At 55.3% G+C, this 20683-nt stretch overlaps 1 protein-coding gene across 2 annotated transcripts in view; it reads right to left on the bottom strand.

The window, feature by feature from the left end:
• Positions 1-20683, bottom strand: part of CARD11 (caspase recruitment domain family member 11) — a 139518-nt gene that overhangs the window by 12086 nt on the left and 106749 nt on the right. The window contains exons 9-19 of one of the 2 annotated variants that reach the window (XM_024241311.2): positions 19825-20022; positions 17059-17235; positions 15252-15303; positions 12720-12802; positions 10751-10851; positions 8887-8939; positions 6448-6580; positions 5345-5546; positions 4847-4973; positions 1312-1552; positions 431-527 (exon numbers count right to left, since the gene is read on the bottom strand). In XM_024241311.2, the coding sequence (XP_024097079.1) occupies positions 431-527; positions 1312-1552; positions 4847-4973; positions 5345-5546; positions 6448-6580; positions 8887-8939; positions 10751-10851; positions 12720-12802; positions 15252-15303; positions 17059-17235; positions 19825-20022 (1464 nt within the window). The remainder of the gene's footprint in view (positions 1-430; positions 528-1311; positions 1553-4846; positions 4974-5344; positions 5547-6447; positions 6581-8886; positions 8940-10750; positions 10852-12719; positions 12803-15251; positions 15304-17058; positions 17236-19824; positions 20023-20683) is intronic. The other variant, XM_054545735.2, reaches the window with a different exon arrangement.

Below are 20683 nucleotides of genomic sequence, written 5' to 3' on the forward strand. Positions count from 1 at the left end.
TCTCCTGCCTCAGCCTCCCGAGAAACTGAGATTACAGGCACACCATCATACCCAGCTAATTTTTGTATTTTTAGTAGAGACAAGGTTTCACCATGTTGGCCATGCCGGTCTTGAACTCCTGACCTCAAGTAATCTGCCCACCTTGGTCTCCCAAAGTGCTGGGATTACAGGCATGCGCCACTGTGCCCGGCCAGACGCCAACCCCTTGTCCTGGAAAGTCAGGACCTGTGGGAGGGTATGAGAGGATGGGGCTTCTTCTACAGGCAGCATCTCATTCCTAAGGAACCAAGGAACCAAGTCCCCTAGAATTCATCATCCCAGCACAGATGGATTGCATTTGTTACTGCCTCTAAAAAAGACCCGGGAGTTAGGTTTGAAGCTGGTGAGGTCCCTGTCCCTGCTGCCCCCACAGGGTGCTTGGCAGACCTACCCGGAGTGTCCGCAGGGTGTGGTGGGTGCCGTCCACCTCCTCCCGGCTGCCCCGGTGCATCAGGCGCTGCAGTTTGACCAGGAGGAGCTGCTGGGCTCTGGGGAGTGAAGAGAGGAGCCTCAGGGGCTGAAATTCAAGGGCCAAGCACTGGGAAGACAGCGGGGCCGCAGCACCTCACCAGCATGGGTGGGGCGCGTGTCCGACTCTGCGTAGGGATGGCCCTGTGGCTGGTGTGCACTCTGAGCCCAGGGGGCACCTGGGGAGAAGATGTGGCTCCTTGTGTCTGTGTTTGGATCCCACCTCCAGCACTGGCTCGCTGTGGGGCTGCAGCAAAGTGGCTGAACCCCTCTGAGCCACGGTCTCCTCGTCTGTAAATCTGGTGTGATGATCCTTGCCTTCGAGGACTGCCCTGAGGTGTGGTGTTATGGTCTTATAGATGCTGTGGTATGGATGTGTAGTGTTACAGTCTTACAGATGCTTCCGGATGCCTGCTGTGTGCCTGACACACTACCTGTGCTCAGTCCTTGGGGGCTAGTGCTGTTATAATGACAACGTTGTTGTCGGGATGTGGTCCACGGAAAAGAAATGACTAGTGAACCCAGCGAGACAGCATAGAATTGAGTGGTCTGCTCACTACCAGATGGAAGAGGATTCTACAGGATTCTAGTGAAGGTTGAGAGAAACATCCCTGAGGAGGCAGGAAGGGCTTCCTGGAGGAGGAAGGCCTGGGGGACCTCGCTGTGAAACAGGGAAAGCAGTGGCCTTCTTTGGCCTGGGCTTCTCTATAAGCCCCTCTGCTGATGTTCGTGGCATCCGCAGCCCCCTGCCTGGTCCTTCTTAGACTCAGGGAAACGGAGGCCCCGCCCTGGTTCTGGCCTCACCGGCTGTAGCTGGGTATGGTGCCCATATCCAGGTCATGGTCTGTGAAAGGGTCGACCCGCGCACACAGCCACTCGTGCCTGTCCTGGTACATGGTGTCACGGACGTGCACAACATCGTCACACTTCAGGGACATGGTGCAGGCGTCCAGCTGGCTGGAGATGTTCAGGTTCAGCCGGATGTAGAACGAGTCCCCCGATGTGATCAGGCCGTCCTCCATGTCCTTCACCAGCTTCCGGTACCCTGCGGAGGGAAAGATGCACCATCTGTCTATTGGTATGGGGTCTCCCAACCATCAGAGCAGCTCCTAGAGCAGCTTTCCTCACCACCAATGTGCCTGTGCAATATGCCGCTCTTAGAGCTCATAGCCAGGGGAAAGTTCTACCTCCCCAATGAAGGGTAGCCATGTTGTTTACCAGTTTCCCTTTTTGTCTTGGCTGCCAGGAAGCTCAGAGCTAAAATTTTTGCCAAGTTGCAATGATCACCTTTACTAGCATTCCCGCGACACTCTTCGTATTTCCCCACCATTATACAGCACTTGTTTTTTATTTTTTTCATTGATGCACAACTAGCATACAGTAAACTGCATAAATTCTTAAGTACTCAGTTCAATGAATTTCCACAAATGTATATGTGTGGGCAGCAACAACCAGAACCCTCTCTGTCAGTACCTTTCCTAAGGGGAACCATCTTCCTAACCGACGTTGCTATAAATAAGCTGAATCTCACTTCACATAAGTGGAACCACTTCACATAAGTGGAAGAGTGTATGTTCTCTTCACTTCCAGCTTCCACTGTTCAACATTACACCTGTGAGATTTGTCTGTGATGCTGCAATGTAGCTGGAGGGCGCTCTTTTTCACTGGTGTATAGTACTCCATGGTATGTGGATGTATCCATTCTCCCATGTGCAATTTGCATTGTTTGCAGTTTTGGGCTATTGTGAACAACTCTGCTATGAGTTATTCATACACACTGCTGTCTGTGGATATATGTGCTCATTTCTCTTGGGTATATATACAGAAGTGGAATCACTTGGTCATAGAATATCTATCTATTCATCTATCTATTATCTTTCTACCTATTATCTGTCTATCTATGGATACGCGTGCCCATTTCTCTTGGGTACATACACAGAAGCGGAATTACTTGGTCATAGAATATCTATCTATCTATCTATCTATCTATCTATCTATCATCTATCCATTCATCTATTATCTATCTACCTGTCATCTATCAATCATCTATCTATCAGTCAATCAATCATCTATCTGTGGATATATGTGCTCATTTCTTTTGGGTACATACACAGAAGTGGAATTATTTGGTCATAGAATATCTATCTATCTATCTATCTATCTATCTATCTATCTACCTATCTATCATCTATCTACTTATCCATCCATCATCCATCTACATATCCATTATCTATCATCTATGTATCTATCTATCTATCCTCTATCTACCTATCTATCTAAACATCTATCTACTTATCCATCCATCATCCATCTATGTATCCATTATCTATCATCTATCTATCTATCTATTTATCTATCTATCTATCTATCTTCTATCTATCATCTATCTACTTACCCATCCATCATCCATCTACGTATCCATTATCTATCTATCTATCTATCTATCTATCTATCTATCTATCTATCTATCTAATCTATATATCTTCCACCTATGTATCTTCTATCTCTCTGTCTTCTATCTATCTTCTATCTTCAATCTTCTATCATCTATCTATCTATCTATCTAATCTTCTATTATCTATCTATCTATCTATCTTCTATCTATCTTTAGAAGATACTGTCAAATGGTTTCCCAAAGAGACCATGGCACATGTTGTTTTAACCTTATTTAAATGTCATCAACCTCCCAAGTAAAGTTTTGCAAATACTTTGTGAGGGAGCGGGGCATAAACCATGATATCAAACCATAATATAAACCCCCACATCAGCTCCACATGCTGAGGGCTGTATAATACTGCGGAAGCTAAAATGGTTCTAATAACCAGAGTAGCTTGTCGAATGTCCACACCCACATTCCAGGGCCGTGCCAGCCAGCTGGATTATCTGATGAATGTTCCCACCCACTGTGCATGGAGAAACAGGGGTTCCCTGTCAGGTCCATCCGGGGGATCTTGGCCTTGTCCAGCACATCTCAGAATCCTGCCCGTCCACCTGGCCAGGGGCCATTGTGATCGCTATCTGAGTTCTCTGCCTCCTATGAAAACGGAACCTGCACACAGGACCCTGCCGGAAGGAACTTTCTTTCCCTGGAATTCCAGACTTGCAGGGCTGTGCTGCTGCACAACTCCGGGCTTGGGGGGTGCTGCTCACGTCATATTCTGCAGGCCCACAGATTTTCTGCTGGGCTGGAAGATCAGGGTGCACAATTGGAGAGAAGCCTGTCCTGCAGGTAGGGACAGAGCATCATTATTGTCTTTGCACGGGTAGGGCACTGCCGGGAAGGAGCTCAAGCAGGAGGCTCTGGAGAGTGGATAGAGAGAAACTGGCTATTTATTCTCTGCTGAAACATTCATGAGCCCTGGCGGTTAAAAATAAGATCCAGCTGCAGAGATAATCATGTAGAAAAACCCAGAGGTGAGAACGAGAACTCAGACTTGTTCAGAGCGGAAAACAAAGCTCAGAGCTCACAGCCCAGGAATCTTGGCCGAGAAGGAGGAGATCCCATTCAAAGGATGCTGGGGGCCCTGTGAAAAGGGAGGGTGAGGCCCGCCTGCCCCGGAGCTGGGGGATCACAGAGCAAGAATCCTGGGGCCCCGGATGTGGTTCAGTGGTCTTGGTCCTGGGTAGAGAAATCTCTAGGCCCCCTGGCCAGCAGTGCCACAGAATATGATGTAAGCAGCGCCCCCCAGAGTTGTGCAGCAGCACAGTCCTGCAGTCTGGAATTCCAGGGAAAGAAAGTTCACTCCAACAGGGTCCTCTTTGTAGGTTCTGTTCTCATAGGAGGCAGAGAGCTCAGGTAGCCATTGCTATGGCCCCCGGCTTGGTGGGTGAGCAGGCTTCTGAGATACGCTGAACAAAGCCAGGAATCCCCCAACAGGACCTGACAGGGAACCTGTTTCTCCATGCCCAGTCCGTGGGGAGACTGACCCCAGAGCTGCTGCCTACAGACATCAGGGACGGGAAGCCCGAGAGAGGAGGCAACTTCCACTTGCCAGGGAGAGAGGGCTGAGCTGGGCCAGCCGGGGCTCCGACAGGTGTGCCTGAGGCTGGGGATGCCGTGTCCACTGTGATCCAGCGGACAGCCCGAGACACCTGGGCAGGTGCATGCAGACGTGGCCAAAGAGCCAGCTCGAGACAGCAAAGCCCTGCTCACAGCTGTCACCATCCCTGTGTGCTCTCCCAGACCTGCCCCTGCACCTCGTGATGCTACCAGGAAGTGCCCATGCCTTCCACTGAACAGATGAGCAAGCAGAGGCTCTAGGCGGCGAGGTCGCTTGTCCAGGTCAGAGACTTGCCTCCCTGGCCAAGGGTCGCTCCGGACGGTGGAGGGAGGTCTCACCTTCGTGGTTGACCTTGTAGTGCAGCGTGACGGGGCCGCTGCACCTCTGGATGGTCCAGTGGGCTTCCTCTTTGGTGCATGTGTCCAACGGGACACTCTGCCTCTCACCTCGGATGCAGCCTTCTAGCTGGAGAGCAGAGACAGCGTTTGCCTCCCGGCTCCACAGGCAGCAGAGCTGCAGGAGCGAGACTGCTCTCTGTACATTGGGAAAAAAACCATCTCTCCCCGAACAAAGACTAGCTCAGTGCCAACAAGGGGAAAAAGCATTTTGCTCAGGGGGGTGCACCTGCCTCCTGCCTGCACCCTGGGAGCTTGCAGGATGCAGAAGCATGAGCGGGGAGCTGGGGAGAGAAGGGTCCCACAGTGCCGATGGTCTGACCACCTTCCAGCTCCCTCCTCCTGCCCGGGGATCCGTGGCTGAATGCAAGGCTTAGGGGCTCCTAAATGTCACCACTGACACTACAGTTGCAGCCACCTCCCTTGCCACCAGCCCCTCACCAGGAGCAGCTGGTGGCCCTCACGCAGGCCGGCTTTCTCGGCCAGAGAGCCAGGCTTGACCGAGTGCACGAAGCTCCCTCGCGCGTTGCCTCCCAGCAGGGTGAGCTGGGAGGTGAGGCTGTCGCCGTTCAGCGTCGTGTGCTGCACCGAGGGCCCTGGGCCCCGCACATGCCCCACGGAGGTGACCGAAGGCCGGAAGGGTCTGCAGCAGGGAACAGAATGGCAGTTAGGCAGCTGGGCTGAAGAGAGAAAAGTCCTACTGGGACACACCGGGGGTTGGTGGTGGGCGCCAGGACCCCGGTGGCATGGCCTCCTGCGGTCATCAGGCGCCAGGGTGTCCTGGCTCCGAGAATGGCCCTTAATGGCTAAGGGAAGTGAGAGCTCACAAGTGGCTCCTGCTGCGAGAAATGCAGATGAGGAGAGGAGCTGAGGCACCCTCTGTCGCCTGCAGCAGCCATGCTGGGACTGACAATGGCCATGTTAGGAGGGTCCCCTTGAGCGCGGCCCACTGGGCTCCAGTGTGTCATGGATGGGGACTGCTGGGTATCTGGGTCCCACTTCTTTGCCTCTGCCGTGCTGCATGGCCTTGGGCAAGCCCCTCCCTCTGTGGGCCTCGGTTTCTGCACCTGGACACTTGGGAGGTCAGAAGAAGTGATTTCTTTTTTTTGAGACGGGGTCTTGCTCCGTCGCCCAGGCTGGAGTGCAGTGGTGCAATCATAGCTCACTGCAGGCTCAACCTCCTGGGCTCAAGTGATCCTCCTGCCTCAGCCTCCTGAGTAGCTGAGACTACAGGTGTCTGCCACCATGTCTGGCTAATGTTTAAATTATTTTGTAGAGATGGGGTCTTGCGTGTTGCCCAGGCTGGTCTGGAACTCCTGGGCTCAAGCAATCCTCCTGTCTTGGCCTCCCAAAGTCCCGGGATTAGAGGTGTGAGCAAAGCGCCCAGCCAGGAAGTGATTTCTGACTCGGGAATGCTACGATTCTGGTTCTGCCTCTAGGAGAACAAGGCCCATGTGAATGGTCCCTTTTGCAAGAGAGCGAGGGGGAAGGGGTCTTTATCCCATCCCCCCCCCCCAACCCCGGCTTCCCCTTCACTGGGGTACCTTTCCAGAGAGAACTTCCTGAACATGAGGTTGACCTGCTCCAGGTCGTAGGCATCCAGGCCCTCGGATTGGTGGGACGAGGAGGAGGAGTGAACAGAGGAGGGTCCGAAGGAGTAGCGTTCGTGACTGTCATCTGCAGAGGGACGAGGGCCCATCAGTACCAGGGGTGGCGGGGAGCTCTGGAGACAGCCCTGGGACCTGCTGGGCTGGTGCCGGCACTGGGGGCAGGCTCGGAGCCCTCCTTCCCTACTCTTCCCGGGCAGCCTCCCAGGAGATCGGTCTCTGAGGTTCCCTGGCGCAGATGGCTGAGTCCTGCATTGAATGTCTCCAACGCAGACGTTCTTCAGCCTCCAGGAGCTTCCTCTTAGTGGGAAGCCTTATCAGGTATCTGGTTTTTAAGATTCTTTTTTTTTTTTTTGTATCTGGAAAAGGGGGGCTTTCCATTAGCAGTTGCTTGTTCTAGTTTTTTTTTTTTTTTTTGGGGAGAGGGTCTTGCTGTGTTGCCCAGGCTGCAGTGTGATGGTGTAATCAGAGCTCACTGCAGCTTCAACCTCCTGGGCTCAAGTGATCCTCCTGCCTCAGCCTCTGGAGTAGCTGAGACTACAGTTGTGCACCACTATGTCTGGATAATTAAAAAAAAAAAATTTTTTATAGAGACGGAGTCTCACTGTGCTGTCCAGGCTGGTTTTGAATTTCTGGGCTCAAGCCATCCTCCTGTCTTGGCTTTCCAAGGAGCTGGGACTACAGGCACATGCCGCCATGCCTGGCTAATTAATTATTTTTTTGTAGAGACAGGGTCTTGCTATGTCACCCCTCCTGGCCTCCAGTGATCCACCTGCCTTGGCCTCTCAGAGTGCTGGGATTACAGGCGTGAGGCACTGCGGCTGGCTTCATTCTGTTTTTGAATTGGGCCCCCAGATTTTCGTTTTGGGACCCTAAGGCCTCACTATCATCCATCAGCTTTCCTGGCCCGCAGGGGCCTGAAACAGGGCGGGAAAAGGAGGGTCTGGCCCCAATAGGAGGCCCCTTCCTATCTTCTCACCCCAGGTGGACCCGGAACACCTGGGGGAAAGACACCCACTGCCCGGAGCTCTGGGTGGCTGGGATGGAGGGAACTGCAAATCTGCTCGGGGCTGATAACAAAGGCTTCTCTGCAAACGGAATTTTTCCCGACACTGCAAAATACTTTGGACGGTTGCCCAGGATTCTCTCCCCTTTCCAAAACTCTTTCAATTCTTCTCATTACCCAGCCTCGATTAGGTGCTAACCTCTCTTTAACACTTGATAGCGCTGATGCTTCCCCATTAAGGAGGACCACTCATCTTTCGTTTCATTGGTTGCCAGCCTTAGCTGGCAAAGGCTGGGGGAGCCCTGGAAGAGAGGGGGCTGGCAGGGCACACCCGGAGGACTCTGAGCCACAGTCTCCCCTGCTGCCAGCTCTGTCGGGGCCAGGGGATGCTGCCACCCTCCCTCGGTGCTGAGACAGGCTTGAAGGTGGTGACCCTGCAAGCCCGCCTCCACCCTCCCTACTTCTCCCCATCCTGCTTTGCCCCTCCAATGTCGACCTGTTTCCCTGGCTTTGCCCTTCCAATGTCAGCCTCTCCCCTCAGCCTTGCACCTCCAAAGTCGGCCTCTCCCCTCAGCCTTGCACCTCCAAGGTCCGCCTCTCCCCTCAGCCTTGCACCTCCAAGGTCCGCCTCTCCCCTCAGCCTTGCACCTCCAAGGTCCGCCTCTCCCCACAGCCTTGCACCTCCAAGGTCCGCCTCTCCCCACAGCCTTGCACCTCCAAGGTCCGCCTCTCCCCACAGCCTTGCACCTCCAAGGTCCGCCTCTCCCCACAGCCTTGCACCTCCAAGGTCTGCCTCTCCCCACAGCCTTGCACCTCCAAGGTCCGCCTCTCCCCCCGGCCTTGCCCCTCCAATGTTGGCCTCTCCATCTGCATGCTGTATTCCTTTTGCAGAGGCTGGTTAACAGTTCAACACATGAATTTCGTATGAGAAGTCCCTGCTCCCAGCCTACTCTCTGCCCTCCTGTTCTTTCCTGTTTCTGAGGCTCCTTTCTTTATCTGTAAAATGAGGGTAACAATAGCATTTCTGAGAGCGGTTGTTGAGATTAAACTGGATCAGGTACGCAGGTCGAGCCCCTCCATGGTGCCCGGCTAGAGTACGTGAGAGCTACGCTTTTTAAAAGCCCAGACCTAGCTCGCGCCCTCTGCATGGCAGCTGGATGGGCCCCCATTACCTACACGATAAAGAACAAGCTCACAGGGCATCTCTCCACCATGCGCAAGCCCAATGGGGGACAGAGGCTTATCTTTTGTGTTCAAGAGCGACTCTGAGTCCACTCCACATAGTAGGTCTTAAGGACCTGTGACCCTCCACCTGTGACCCTCCGTGACCCGTCCTACCCAGGACCCTCCCGGATCTGAGAGGCACGTACCGTCCAGATCTAAGGCGTCAAACCCGCCGCTGTCATTGTCTTCTTCGACTGTGCTGCAAGACACAAGGGAGGGCGGGGAAAGCATGCATGTGAGTGTGTGTGTGTGTGCGCGCGCGCACGCAGGCGAGGGAGAGAGAAGCTTCTGGAAGGTTCCAGGCTTCCAGGCGGCCTTGCTTCTGAGAGGGCGGTATGGGTGGAGGAGGTTGGGACAAGGAAGGGTGGAGGAGGCATGAGGATCCCTGGAAGGGTGGGCGGCCCGGAGGTCTTGGAGATTGCCTCCTCCAGCAGGGGAGGAGGAAAGCCAGGGCAGGTGAACAGAGGCCCCGCTGGCCCCACCTGCTGTTCATGTCTCTCTCACTCTTCTCCGACATGGCACAGGACAGAGATCCATCTGCCCTGTGTGATGCGTTTGGGAGCTGAGCGCCCCTCAGCCGGAGTGGACACAGCAAGCTTGCTGTGCTCTGGAGTTCTCAATTGTCTGCATGTGGTTTTTGCAATAGTGCTTCAAGGTGCAGGTGCTTTGATGCAGACGCCACATGTGGCTTCTGAAAGCTGCTTTCAACACCTGCCCCTGGCTGGCCAGAGGGAGTCCCTGCAACACAGCTGCTGGTGGAGGGGCTGGCGTGGGTCTGATTTTTTTTTTTTTTTTTTTTTTTTTTGAGATGGAGTTTTGCTCCTGTCACCCAGGCTGAAGTGCAATGGTGTGATCTTGGCTCACTGCAACCTCTGCCTCCCAGGTTCAAGCGATTCTCCTGCCTCAGCCTCCCCAGTAGCTAGGATTACAGGTGCATGCCACCATGCCCAGCTATTTTTATTTTTTATTTTTTAAATTTTTATTAGAGATGGGGTTTTGCCATGTTGGCCAGTCTGGTCTTGAACTGCTGACCTCAGGTGATCCGCCTGCCTCAGCCTCCCAAAGTGTTGGGATTACAGGCATGAGCCAGTGTGCCTGGCCTAGTGCAGATCTTTGCTGCTGATCTCTGGAGCCAGCCAGGGAAGGCCATGCTGAGAGGCCCAAACCCAGGCCCCAGCGGGACCGGGGGTGTGGATCCAGCCTCCAAGGCCACTGCTTGCTCTCTGCCCTTCTGGAAACTGCCCAACAACCTCTGACTTTGTAGGTGACGTGCCAAACCCTGATAGGCTGGAAACACCCGTCGCCCAGGCATACATCTAATGTGGTTCTCCTTGTGAGGACTCTAATGGTTTTCAGGAAGTAAGGAAGGTGGGAGAGGAGATTGGAGAAGCCATTCACGAGTTTCTTTTTTTTTTTGAGACAGAGTCTCGCTCTGTCACCCAGGCTGGAGTGCAGGGGCATGATCTCGGCTCACTGCAACCTCCACCTGCCGGATTCAAGCGATTCTCCTGCCTCAGACTCCCGAGTAGCTGGGATTACAGGCGCATGCCACCACGCCCAGCTAATTTTTTGTAATTTTAGTAGAGATGGAGTTTCACCATATTGGTCAGGCTGGTCTCGAACTCCTGACTTCAGGTGATCCACCCGCTTCGGCCTCCCAAAGTGCTGGGATTACAGGTGTGAGCCACCATGCCCAGCCATGAGTTTCTTATTCTTTGGCAGAAAAAGCCAAGCCCTGGGGCCGTGGGGCCCGGGAACCTGATTTCTGGGCAGCATGGAGCCACGGGTCATAGGTTTTGTCTTTGAATAGGCAGCTGGGTGAACCCGGAGAGGCCACTTCCCTCCTCCGAGCCTCAGCCTCCTCATCTGTACTATGAGCAGTACCCTGCCTTTCAGGGTTGCTTCGAGGACAGCTGGGTCAGCAAGCGTGGACTGGCCCAGAGACAGGGTAAGGAGGCTTGGCATGGTGGCACAGGGCAAACGCCCAGTCCTCCCTCACCTGCCACCCACCTGCGATGGGGCGCGTCCTCCTTGTAGCGTCTGACGATGGAGTCGTTTCCCGGGGGCTCGGCGGTGATTGACATGATGCTGCTGCGGCTCCGGGGGGGCTGCTTCAGACACAGACACACACACGTTATGGGTGCATAAATATTACAGACTCAGGGACTAAATTCAATGCAAAATCGTGCCTGCCTGCTACTCAGGCGGCATGGAGGCAGCGAGCCGGCTCTCAGCGGCGACCTTGGCTGGAGCAGGCTCGTGCTCAGCCCGGAGCGGCCGCAGCCGCCGAGCTTGAAGTACATCTGTTAGCACATCTGCTCACAGGGAGGACGCAGGTGGGAGCCGGCCGGCTTGGGGACTGGGGCGCTGCCTCGCCATGGTGCACAGGCTGAGCTCAAGGCCCCCGGGCTGCACCTGCTCTAAACATGGTGAACAGTGTGGGCCTGGGGTGTGGGGAGGGCAATGGTGCCCCGGACGGCACAGCTGCTGGAGGGCGACCTTTGAAACCAGGCCTGCTGGATCCTGGCCAGAGCCACTCTTAATAAGAGCCTGGGATTCTGCCACTCAGGGCAGCCATCAGACAGGAATCATTCATTATAAAATCTCTGCCTCCCCCAGGGCCCGATTTTGGAAGCTGAGCTGACAAGCTTCCCAGGGCTTCCCCTTGGGGTTAGAATTTCTAATCTTGGGCCTTCTGCTGCCTGGTGGGGGGTGGGCAGTGCTGGATGCAGTGGCTGGGACACTGCCTGGCTCTGCCCGGATAGGGGTTCTGGGCTGGGGAGAGGGCCCTGAGCCTCAGCTCTGCGTCGGCTCCAGCTGCTCACAGCTCCCTGCCCTGCCTGCCGCCCGCTCCCCAGGCTGCAGGAGTTGCCAGGGGCTGAGAAGTTGCGGCAGAATTTTCACGGCCTGTGCCATGCGCGACAGCCCCTGGGAGGCCCAGCTCCTCCTCCCACCAAGTGTTAAATTGGGAAAGGAGGCGGCAAGAAGGTGTAAATACATTGCGAGGCTGTGGAAACCTCTCTAAATAAACATAAGGGAGGCTGGGGCTGCAGCCCAGAGCAGGCAGCAGCGCTGCTCAGAGGCTGGGACTTGGGGAGGAAGGTGAGGTGGGTCGGGGCTGGTGGGGTGGACGAGGCTGGGGCCCCGGGATGGTGCTCTGCAGCAGGAGAGGGTGTTGGGGGATGAGCTGGGGCTCCGGATGGCACTCTGGAGGGAGAGAGGGTGGTGGGGATAAGCTGGGGCCCTGGATGGCGTTCTGCAGGGGGAGAGGGTGGTGGGGATGAGCTGGGGCCCTGGATGGCGTTCTGCAGGGGGAGAGGGTGGTGGGGATGAGCTGGGGCCCTGGATGGCGTTCTGCAGGGGGAGAGGGTGGTGGGGATGAGCTGGGGCCCTGGATGGCGTTCTGCAGGGGGAGAGGGTGGTGGGGATGAGCTGGGGCCCTGGATGGCGTTCTGCAGGGGGAGAGGGTGGTGGGGATGAGCTGGGGCCCTGGATGGCGTTCTGCAGGGGGAGAGGGTGGTGGGGATGAGCTGGGGCCCTGGATGGCGTTCTGCAGGGGGAGAGGGTGGTGGGGATGAGCTGGGGCCCTGGATGGCGTTCTGCAGGGGGAGAGGGTGGTGGGGATGAGCTGGGGCCCTGGATGGCGTTCTGCAGGGGGAGAGGGTGGTGGGGATGAGCTGGGGCCCTGGATGGCGTTCTGCAGGGGGAGAGGGTGGTGGGGATGAGCTGGGGCCCTGGATGGCGTTCTGCAGGGGGAGAGGGTGGTGGGGATGAGCTGGGGCCCTGGATGGCGTTCTGCAGGGGGAGAGGGTGGTGGGGATGAGCTGGGGCCCTGGATGGCGTTCTGCAGGGGGAGAGGGTGGTGGGGATGAGCTCTGGAGGAAGAGTGGGTGGTGGGCATGAGCTGGGGCCCCGGACACTGTTCTGCAGGGAGAGACAACAGAGGGGACCCATAGGTCAGGCAGAGGCTGCAGCTCACCATCTTGGTGAAGGAGTTGGTGATGGGCAGAGATCCACAGGAGCTGGGGCTGGCATCCATGCCTTCTTCCTCGTGCCCCTTGGCTGTCCTCATGGGAGACGAGGTGGGAGAGACAGAGAAAGGAGAAGGGGGCCGGGGAGCATTTGAGGTGGAAGAGAGCGAGGGGAGGGAGAGAAAAGGTGGGGAAAGGGAAGTCAGAGCCCCATGGCCCATAGGTACATGGGACTGTCTGGCATCATCCCAAACCTCCTTCTAACGAGGTGGGTCTGGGGCCTCTTCTCTCCCTTGGGGGCTCACTCCCCTCTCTGTGGCATCTGCTGGAGAAAGAGCCCTCAAAAACCTCCTCTTGCTTTTCATTAAATTTTTTATAGAGACGGTGTCTTGCTATGTTGCCCAGGCTGGTCTTGAACTCCCGGCCTCAAGCAATTCTCCTGCCTTGGCCTCCCAAAGCGCTGGGATCACAGGCATAAAACCATCTCTTCTTTTCCCGTCTCCCCCCACCACACAGTAGGCTCCTGGCGGGGATGCGGGGGTGGGTCTCGTTTGCCAACATATCCCAGCTCCCAGCGAGGGTCACCCCCTGGGCAAAGCCTGGGTCAAAGCTGGACAATGCCATGTGTCTCTGAGGACTGGTGTGGGGACCCCGGCTGGCATTTTCTGTGAACAATGGACAACTGGGGCATGAGTCTTCCTGTCCAATTCTCCGCCATCAGCATGGACTGCCTCTCCCTGACAAGCAGGGCTGGCTGATGGGGATGAGGACAAACTGGGGGCCAAGTCTGTCACCTCCTCAGTAAAGCCTCCCTTGATGTCCCTGCCCCAACCCCTGGCTCTGTCGTGGGTTGCCTGGGGACCATGTGCACATCCTCTCAGCCCTCGTCTGACGGCTTTGCTCTCTGTGTCCCCTCCTTGCTCCCATCCTTGCTGTGTGTGCCCGTGTTGTGTGCACAGAGAGATAAACATACATGCACCCCCATCAGTGGATGCCTTGTGGGGAGGAACCATACGCTGTCCTTCCCTGGGCCCCCAGCACCTGGCACTGGGCAGCCTATTAAGGTCTGATGAGGAGCGAAGAAGCCCCATGGCCACTGCATCCTGTCCCTTCCCTTTGATGCAATCCCTTTCTCTTCTTCCTGCAGGCCCCAGGCCCTTTGCACCTGCCTTCTGATAAAGAAGGCTGTTGAGACACCGGATGTGGCTGTGAGGGAGCTGGACGGGGCCCCCCGCCTTGGCCTCCCTCCGCTACCCTCCGTGTCCAGAGAGAACGGCCTTAAGCACGGGTCTGCACTCTTCACTCTCCTGCCCACCCCAAAGCCACCTGGGGGAGGCTTCATCCTTGCCGTGCAGGATGAAGTCCATATCTTCAGCAAGGCGCCCACAGTCTCAGCCCAGTGCTCTCCTGCTTTGCGCTCTGGGGCGGCAGGGCAGCTTCTGCCCCGTGCACCTCCTGGTCTCCACATCTCTGTTTATGGGCCCCTCTCTGACCTGAGGAGTCCTTCTGGACACTGTGTTCCCTCCACCAAAAGGCTCCTTTTTCCAGCCCCCGTTTAAATGTACACTTCACCTCCACCTTTTTCTTTCTTTCTTTTGTTTTTTGAGACAGCGTCTCACTCTGTCGCCCAGGCTGGAGTGCAGTGGTGCCATCTTGGCTCACTGCAACCTCCGCCTCCTGGGTTCCACTGATTCTCCTGCTTCAGCCTCCCGAGTAGCTGGGATTACAGGCATCTGCCACCACGCCCGGCTAATTTTTGTATTTTTAGTAGAGACAGGGTTTCACCATGTTGACAAGGCTGGTCTCAAACTCCTCACCTCAGGTGATCTGCCCGCCTTGGCCTCCCAAAGTGCTGGGATTATAGGTGTGAGCCACCACGCCCGGCCAAATGTGCCCTTCTTGATGGATCCTTCTCTGACCTTTGTCCTGCCACTCTCAGGACCCATGCACTTTCCACCTCCCGGCTGTGGCCCTGCCTGAGTGTGTGGGGTCTATGGGCATCTACTCGGGCCTTCCAGCACCTGGCACATAGTAGGTGCTTGATTTGCTTAGGCAAACCCTTCCTAGCTGATCTGTCACTCCCAGAGACATGGTGAGGACAAAAGAGAAGATTCTGAAGGCAGTGTGTCTCGGAGAAGAACCAGGGACTGACCAATGAACCAGCCTCCTGTGAGGTCCTGTGGGGGACCACCCGGCCAAAAGTCTTGGAAGAGGGTCAAAGAGTCCTCTCACTGAGAAGCCATGGGCAAAACGCACAGTTCAGTGAATGCACCAGGGATTCCGGACAGACCCACCGGGAGAGGCGGGGAAGCGTGGAGGGAACCACAGAGAGGACCTTTCAGCAGTTGGGGCTCCTGCCTGCTTCGAATGACGATGAACATTAACTGCTATTTGGATGGAGACCCACCACCCCGAGACACCCGAGAACCTTGCCACGTTTACCATGCAGGATTGTTCGTTACAGTGGGAGAAACAGATGGACCGAGAGAGACAGAGTGACAGATGAGACAGGCCAAGAGAGATCTGGGCGTCTCACTAACCTTGAAAATCTGATGTTCGCTTCAGGCTGATGGGGGATTTGGCTCTCTGCAGCTAAAAGGGAGGGGAGGCGAAGAAACAAGACACAAGACACAAATCAAACAGGGACCTAGACACATGTCACCGGGGCTTAGAAAAAAATAAAGCGAGGCCAGCCATCCTGTCCTTCGTCATACGGCCACCAGGGTTGGCCCGGAACGTACACGGACCGATGCTCATCTCCCACGGCCGGGACGACAAGACACAGCGGCTCCCTTGGGCTTGAATCAGGCAGCTGCTGGTACAGACAAGCTCTCCTCCCAGGGCAGCCGTGCAATATGGCTCATGGCAGAAGACAGGACAGGAGCCAAGAGCGGCAGAGGGGACCAAGTGATGCGCGGGGAGTGTGAAGCTGAGCAGAGCTGGGTACACGACACAGAGCGGGTTTCAGAAGAGGGTGAGGCTGCTGGGCAGGTGCCCTGGCCACCCCCGGCCCGGAGTGCTAACGGGGTCTCAGTCAGCTCAGATGTGCTGCCTCAGGCCTTCTGGCTTGGCGTGTGCAAGGCTGGGAGAGGTGGAGGCATTGTCAGGCCCTGCTGTGGCGTCTCATTCATTCACTCATTCCCTCCCCATCGAGAGCCAGCTGTGGGCTTCGGGTTGCCCAAGATTCTGAGCAAAGTGACAGGATTACTGCTAACTCCAGCTCCCAGGATGGTGCCTGACATGTGATGGGCATGTGATTGGTATTCAATACATATACTCAATACATATGTGATGAATAAACAAATGAATGGTTTTTTTTTTTTTTGAGACAGAGTCTTGCTCTATCGCCCAGGCTGGAGTGCAGTGGTGCGATCTCAGCTTAAGCTCTGCCTCCTGGGTTCATGCCATTCTCCTGCCTCAGCCTCCCGAGTAGCTGGGACTACAGGTGTCCACCACCACGCCCGGCTAATTTTTGTATTTTTAGTAGAGATGGGATTTCGCCATGTTGGCCAGGCTGGTATCGAACTCCTGACCCCAGGTGATCCGTCCACCTCAGCTGCCCAAAGTGCTGGGATTACAGGCGTGAGCGACTGCGCCAAGCCTGAATTTGGAAATGATGCTCATTTCATTCTCTTTCCCTCCATCTGCCTGCCTTTCTTTCTTTCTCTTTCTTTCCTTTCTTTCTTTTTCTTTCTTTCCTTTCTTTCTTTCCTTCTTTCTTTCTTTTCTTTCTTTCTCTTTCTTTCCTTTCTCTTTCTTTCCTTTCTCTCTCTCTCTGTCTCTCTCTCTTTTATTATTGAGACAGGGTCTTGCTCTGTCACCCAGGCTGGAGTATAGTAGTGCGATCATAGCTCACGGCAGCCTCCAACTCCTGGGCTCAAGTGATCCTCCTGCCTCAGCCTCCTGAGTAGCTGGGACTACAGGTATGTACCACAATGCCTGGCTGTTTTTTTTCTTTTTGTTCTTTTTTTGAGACACTGGATCTTCCTATGTTGCCCAGGCTGCTCTGGAACTCCTGACCTCAAGCGATCCTCCTGCACTGGCCTCCCAAAGTGCTGGGATTACAGGCGTGAGCTACCGTGCCCAGCCTGTCTTTCTTTCTCTCTCTTTTAATGTCTATTACATTTATAAGAGTGAGGGAATCAGTAAAAATGTACAAATGAGTAAAAAGTGAGTTGGCAGGATTTCCAGCTTACAGGGTTGAAATAGGTTGAGTCACAGTCTGGGCACCCAAGACCCACCCAGAAGCAGGCATGGCTGTGCTGCTCCATCACCGCCTGCAGGGGCCCCCGGCTCACAGACCCTCTGCCCTGCACCTGCGCGCCCCCTCCCTCCACACCCATGCACCTGGATGCCCTTTAGGTTCATCCTGCGCTGGGGCGGATGGTAGGGCAGGAAGTACTTGCTGTCTTCAGGTGACTCCTCTGAGGTGGAAGAATCGTCAGCTTCTTGACCATTGGTCCTGGGGCTGGCGTCCCCAAAGTCCTGAGAGATGATGGTTACTGGCAGGTTCCTGGGCAGACTCTGGGGACAGAGAAAAGCTGGTGTTAGTGATGGGGTTTGGCGATGTGCCACCAGTGGGCAAAATGGCTGGGCTGACAGCGTCATCATTCCCTCGGCCACCCGAGCATGAAGCTCACTTCGGCCATTCTTCTTTCCTGACGCCAGCCGTAACCCCAGACACTGAGCCCCATCATTCCAGCCTCATGATGCTCCTCCTCCCAGGCTTCTGGTCCAGTCTCCCAAGCAAGCCCCGGTCTTCTTGTACAATGGTAAAGGCATTGCCTCCTAACTGGCCTCAGCCCCTTACATCTCATCCGCCACCATTAAATTTCCAATTTGTAGCCCTGTGCCTGAGCTAAAAATATAAAAAATATTCAGAATGACTGAATGATGTTAAAAAAAAAAAAACAAAAAACATAGTGCTAGGTACTGTCTGGAGCACTTCATAACTGTCACCTCATTGAATCCTTCCTGACAAGTAGAGGTTGTTGTTGATAATCACTTTTTACAAAATAGGAAGCGGAGTGCCGTGGCGTGAAGGAACTGCGTGGCTCACAAAGCCACAAGGCACCCTCATGCTGCGCTGCCTCCAAACTCAAAGCGTCTTGTTCCACTCCCTGTGCGAAATCCTTCAGGGGCTCAAAATAGCAGTAGAGCTCCAGGGTGTGCACAGCCCACCTTGGCGTGCCCCGTTACCCCCCTGCTGCTCCTGGACTCCCACTCTGCAGACGGACGGAAGCGCCGGTCATGGCCTGCTGACAGCACAGTGGGCTACATGCCAGGCCTGTGTTCACGCTGTAACTGCAGCCGAGAACGTGGGTCCTCCCAAAGTGCTGAGATTACAGGCCTGAGCCACCGCGCCCGGTCAGGGTCCCTTCCTTTGTAAATGAGGACACTGAGCGTGCTTTCCATGCAGGACAGTTCCGTGGGGGTAAATGAGGTAATACACAGAGGGCACATTGTGTGGCACCTGCACGTGACGGCGCTCGGTAAACCCAGAGCTATAACAGTGATAACATCTACCCTGGAGGAGGCATTCCTTTGTTTCTCAGTGCCTGGGGCCCTGCTGGGAAATGTACTCTGCAATTCACGTAGTCCATAAATGAGGGTTTACTCACAGGCACTAGCAACCATAACGACCGCAGGGTGTCTTAAACCCAGGAACCGTAACGACCGCAGGGTGTCTTAAACCCAGTGATGGTTCAGGTGTGCCGGGGAACCCCAGTGGGAGGCCAGCAGCTGCTGTGGTCACTGACAGGGCACTGAGGCTCCTAAGGGGGAGGCTGCCCAGCGAGGAAGTGGCCAGGTCAAGCTTGCCCTGCATCTTCTTTTTTTTTTTTTTGAGATGGAGTCTTGCTCTGTCACCAGGCTGAAGTGCAGTGGCACGATCTCGGCTCACTGCAACCTCCGCCTCCTGGGCTTAAGTGATTCTCCTGCCTCAGACTCCCGAGTAGCTGGGACTATGGGCGCGCACCACCACTCCTGGCTAATTTTTTTGTATTTTTAGTAGAGACAGGGTTTCACCATGTTGGTCAGGCTGGTCTCGAACTCCTGACCTCGTGATCCACCAGCCTTGGCCTCCCAAAGTGCTGAGATTACAGGTGTGAACCCCCACGCCTGGCCCCCTGCATCTTCTTATTTATGTTTTTAATTTTAATTTTTTAAATTTTTAAAAATTTTCGCTCTGTTGCCCAGACTGGTCTTGAACTCCTGTCCTAAAGCGATCCTCCCACCTCAGCCTCCCAAGATGCTGAGATTACAGGCACGAGCCACTGTGCCCAGCCCTACCCTGCATCTTCTAACTTCAAAATGAGTGGCTTCCACTCATCACTAAACAGATACAAATACAAGACTAAAAGATGTGGATTATGCTGGGTGTGGGAGGGAACTTCCAGCTTCAAATATATGAAGAGCCAACCAGCCACAGTGGCTCATGGCTGTAATTCCAGCTGTTTTGGAGGCTGAGGCGGGAGGATCACTTGAGGATAGGAGTTTAAGACCAGCTTGGCAAACAGTGAGACCTTGTCTGTACAAAAAAATTACAAAATTGGTCAGGAATTGTGGTGTGTGCCTTTAGTCCCGCTACCCGGGAGGCTGAAGTGGGAGGACTGCTTGAGCCCAGGAGTTTGAGGCTGCACTGAGCTGTGATGGTGCCACTGAATTCCAGCCTGGGCGATAGAGTGAGACCCTGTCTCAAAAGCAAAACAAAACTAAACAAAGGACAAGGAGCCATTCATTGCACGGGGAGGCGGTGACTGGTCACAGCCCTCAGTGGGCGCCAGGGGGCACCTGGCTTCAGGTGTGGGGCCCCACAAGGAGGTGGCGACTGGCCACAGCCCTCAGTGGGTGCCGGGGGCACCTGGCTTCAGGCGTGGGTCTCCACGGGGAGGCGGTGACTGGCCACAGCCCTCAGTGGGCGCCAGGGGGCACCTGGCTTCAGGTGTGGGGCCCCATGGGGAGGTGGTGACTGGCCACAGCCCTCCGTGGGTGCCAGGGGGCACCTGGCTTCAGGTGCAGGTCTCCACAGGGAGGCGGCGACTGGCCACAGCCCTCCGTGGGCGCCAGGGGGCACCTGGCTTCAGGCGTGGGGCCCTGCCCGTCCCACCTCACCTGGTCCAGGTTGCTGCTGTCCTTGGAGAGGCGCCGCAGCTTGCTCTCCAGGTTGACAATGCAGGCCTCCCGCCGCACCATCTCGATCCTCATCTCGTCGTTCTTCTCTTCCAGCTCGCGGATCTGCTTCCTGTACTTGTCCTTTTCGATTAAGCACTGCGAGTACTGCGTCTGAGCTTCATCTCGGGAGTGGAAGGCCTGCCAGGGAGAAGCGGGACAAAGGCTGCTTTGGGGGTTGCACCCCAGCCAAATCCAGCTGGGCCCAGGGACAGGCATCGTCTCCAACCCAGGCGCCAGCCACATCATCTGTGGCTCTCGTCTGCAGCCTGACCCCTGGGCGTGTCAGTCACTACCTTCTTCATTAACGTGATCACAGAGCCGATGGTCCGACCCTTGCTAGTGGCAGGCTCTGTGTTGAGAGCTTTGATAAAGTATCCCTGAAAGGCCACAGCCTGTCCCTATGAGGAGGTGCTACCATAATTATCCCCATTTTATAGATGAGGGAGGGCGCTGAGGTCAGGGGTGGCAGCTTGCCTATGAGCATACACCTTATGAATGACAAGGCTGGATCTGAACCCATCCTCTCACCCAAGAGAACAGAGAACATTTAAGAACGATGTTCGGTTGTGGGAGCTGCTGGAGCCCAGCTCGGAGCCCCCTGATACCCAAACGCCTGTGACTTCCAAAAACCTTTTGGGATAGAATTCATCTTTGGAACAGAAATGGGAAAGATGGATTCAGGAGTGATCCCTGCATTGTCAGTGACGTTGCACTGCACAAAACACTCTGAAGGACCCGGTGGTCTGGGGTGTGGGCCCGCTGTGCAACCTTGCCGCCCTGCATGCTGCAGGTGGTGCCT

Source organism: Pongo abelii, chromosome 6 (assembly GCF_028885655.2).
Source record: "Pongo abelii isolate AG06213 chromosome 6, NHGRI_mPonAbe1-v2.0_pri, whole genome shotgun sequence".
In the NCBI taxonomy this organism is placed as follows: domain Eukaryota; kingdom Metazoa; phylum Chordata; class Mammalia; order Primates; family Hominidae; genus Pongo; species Pongo abelii.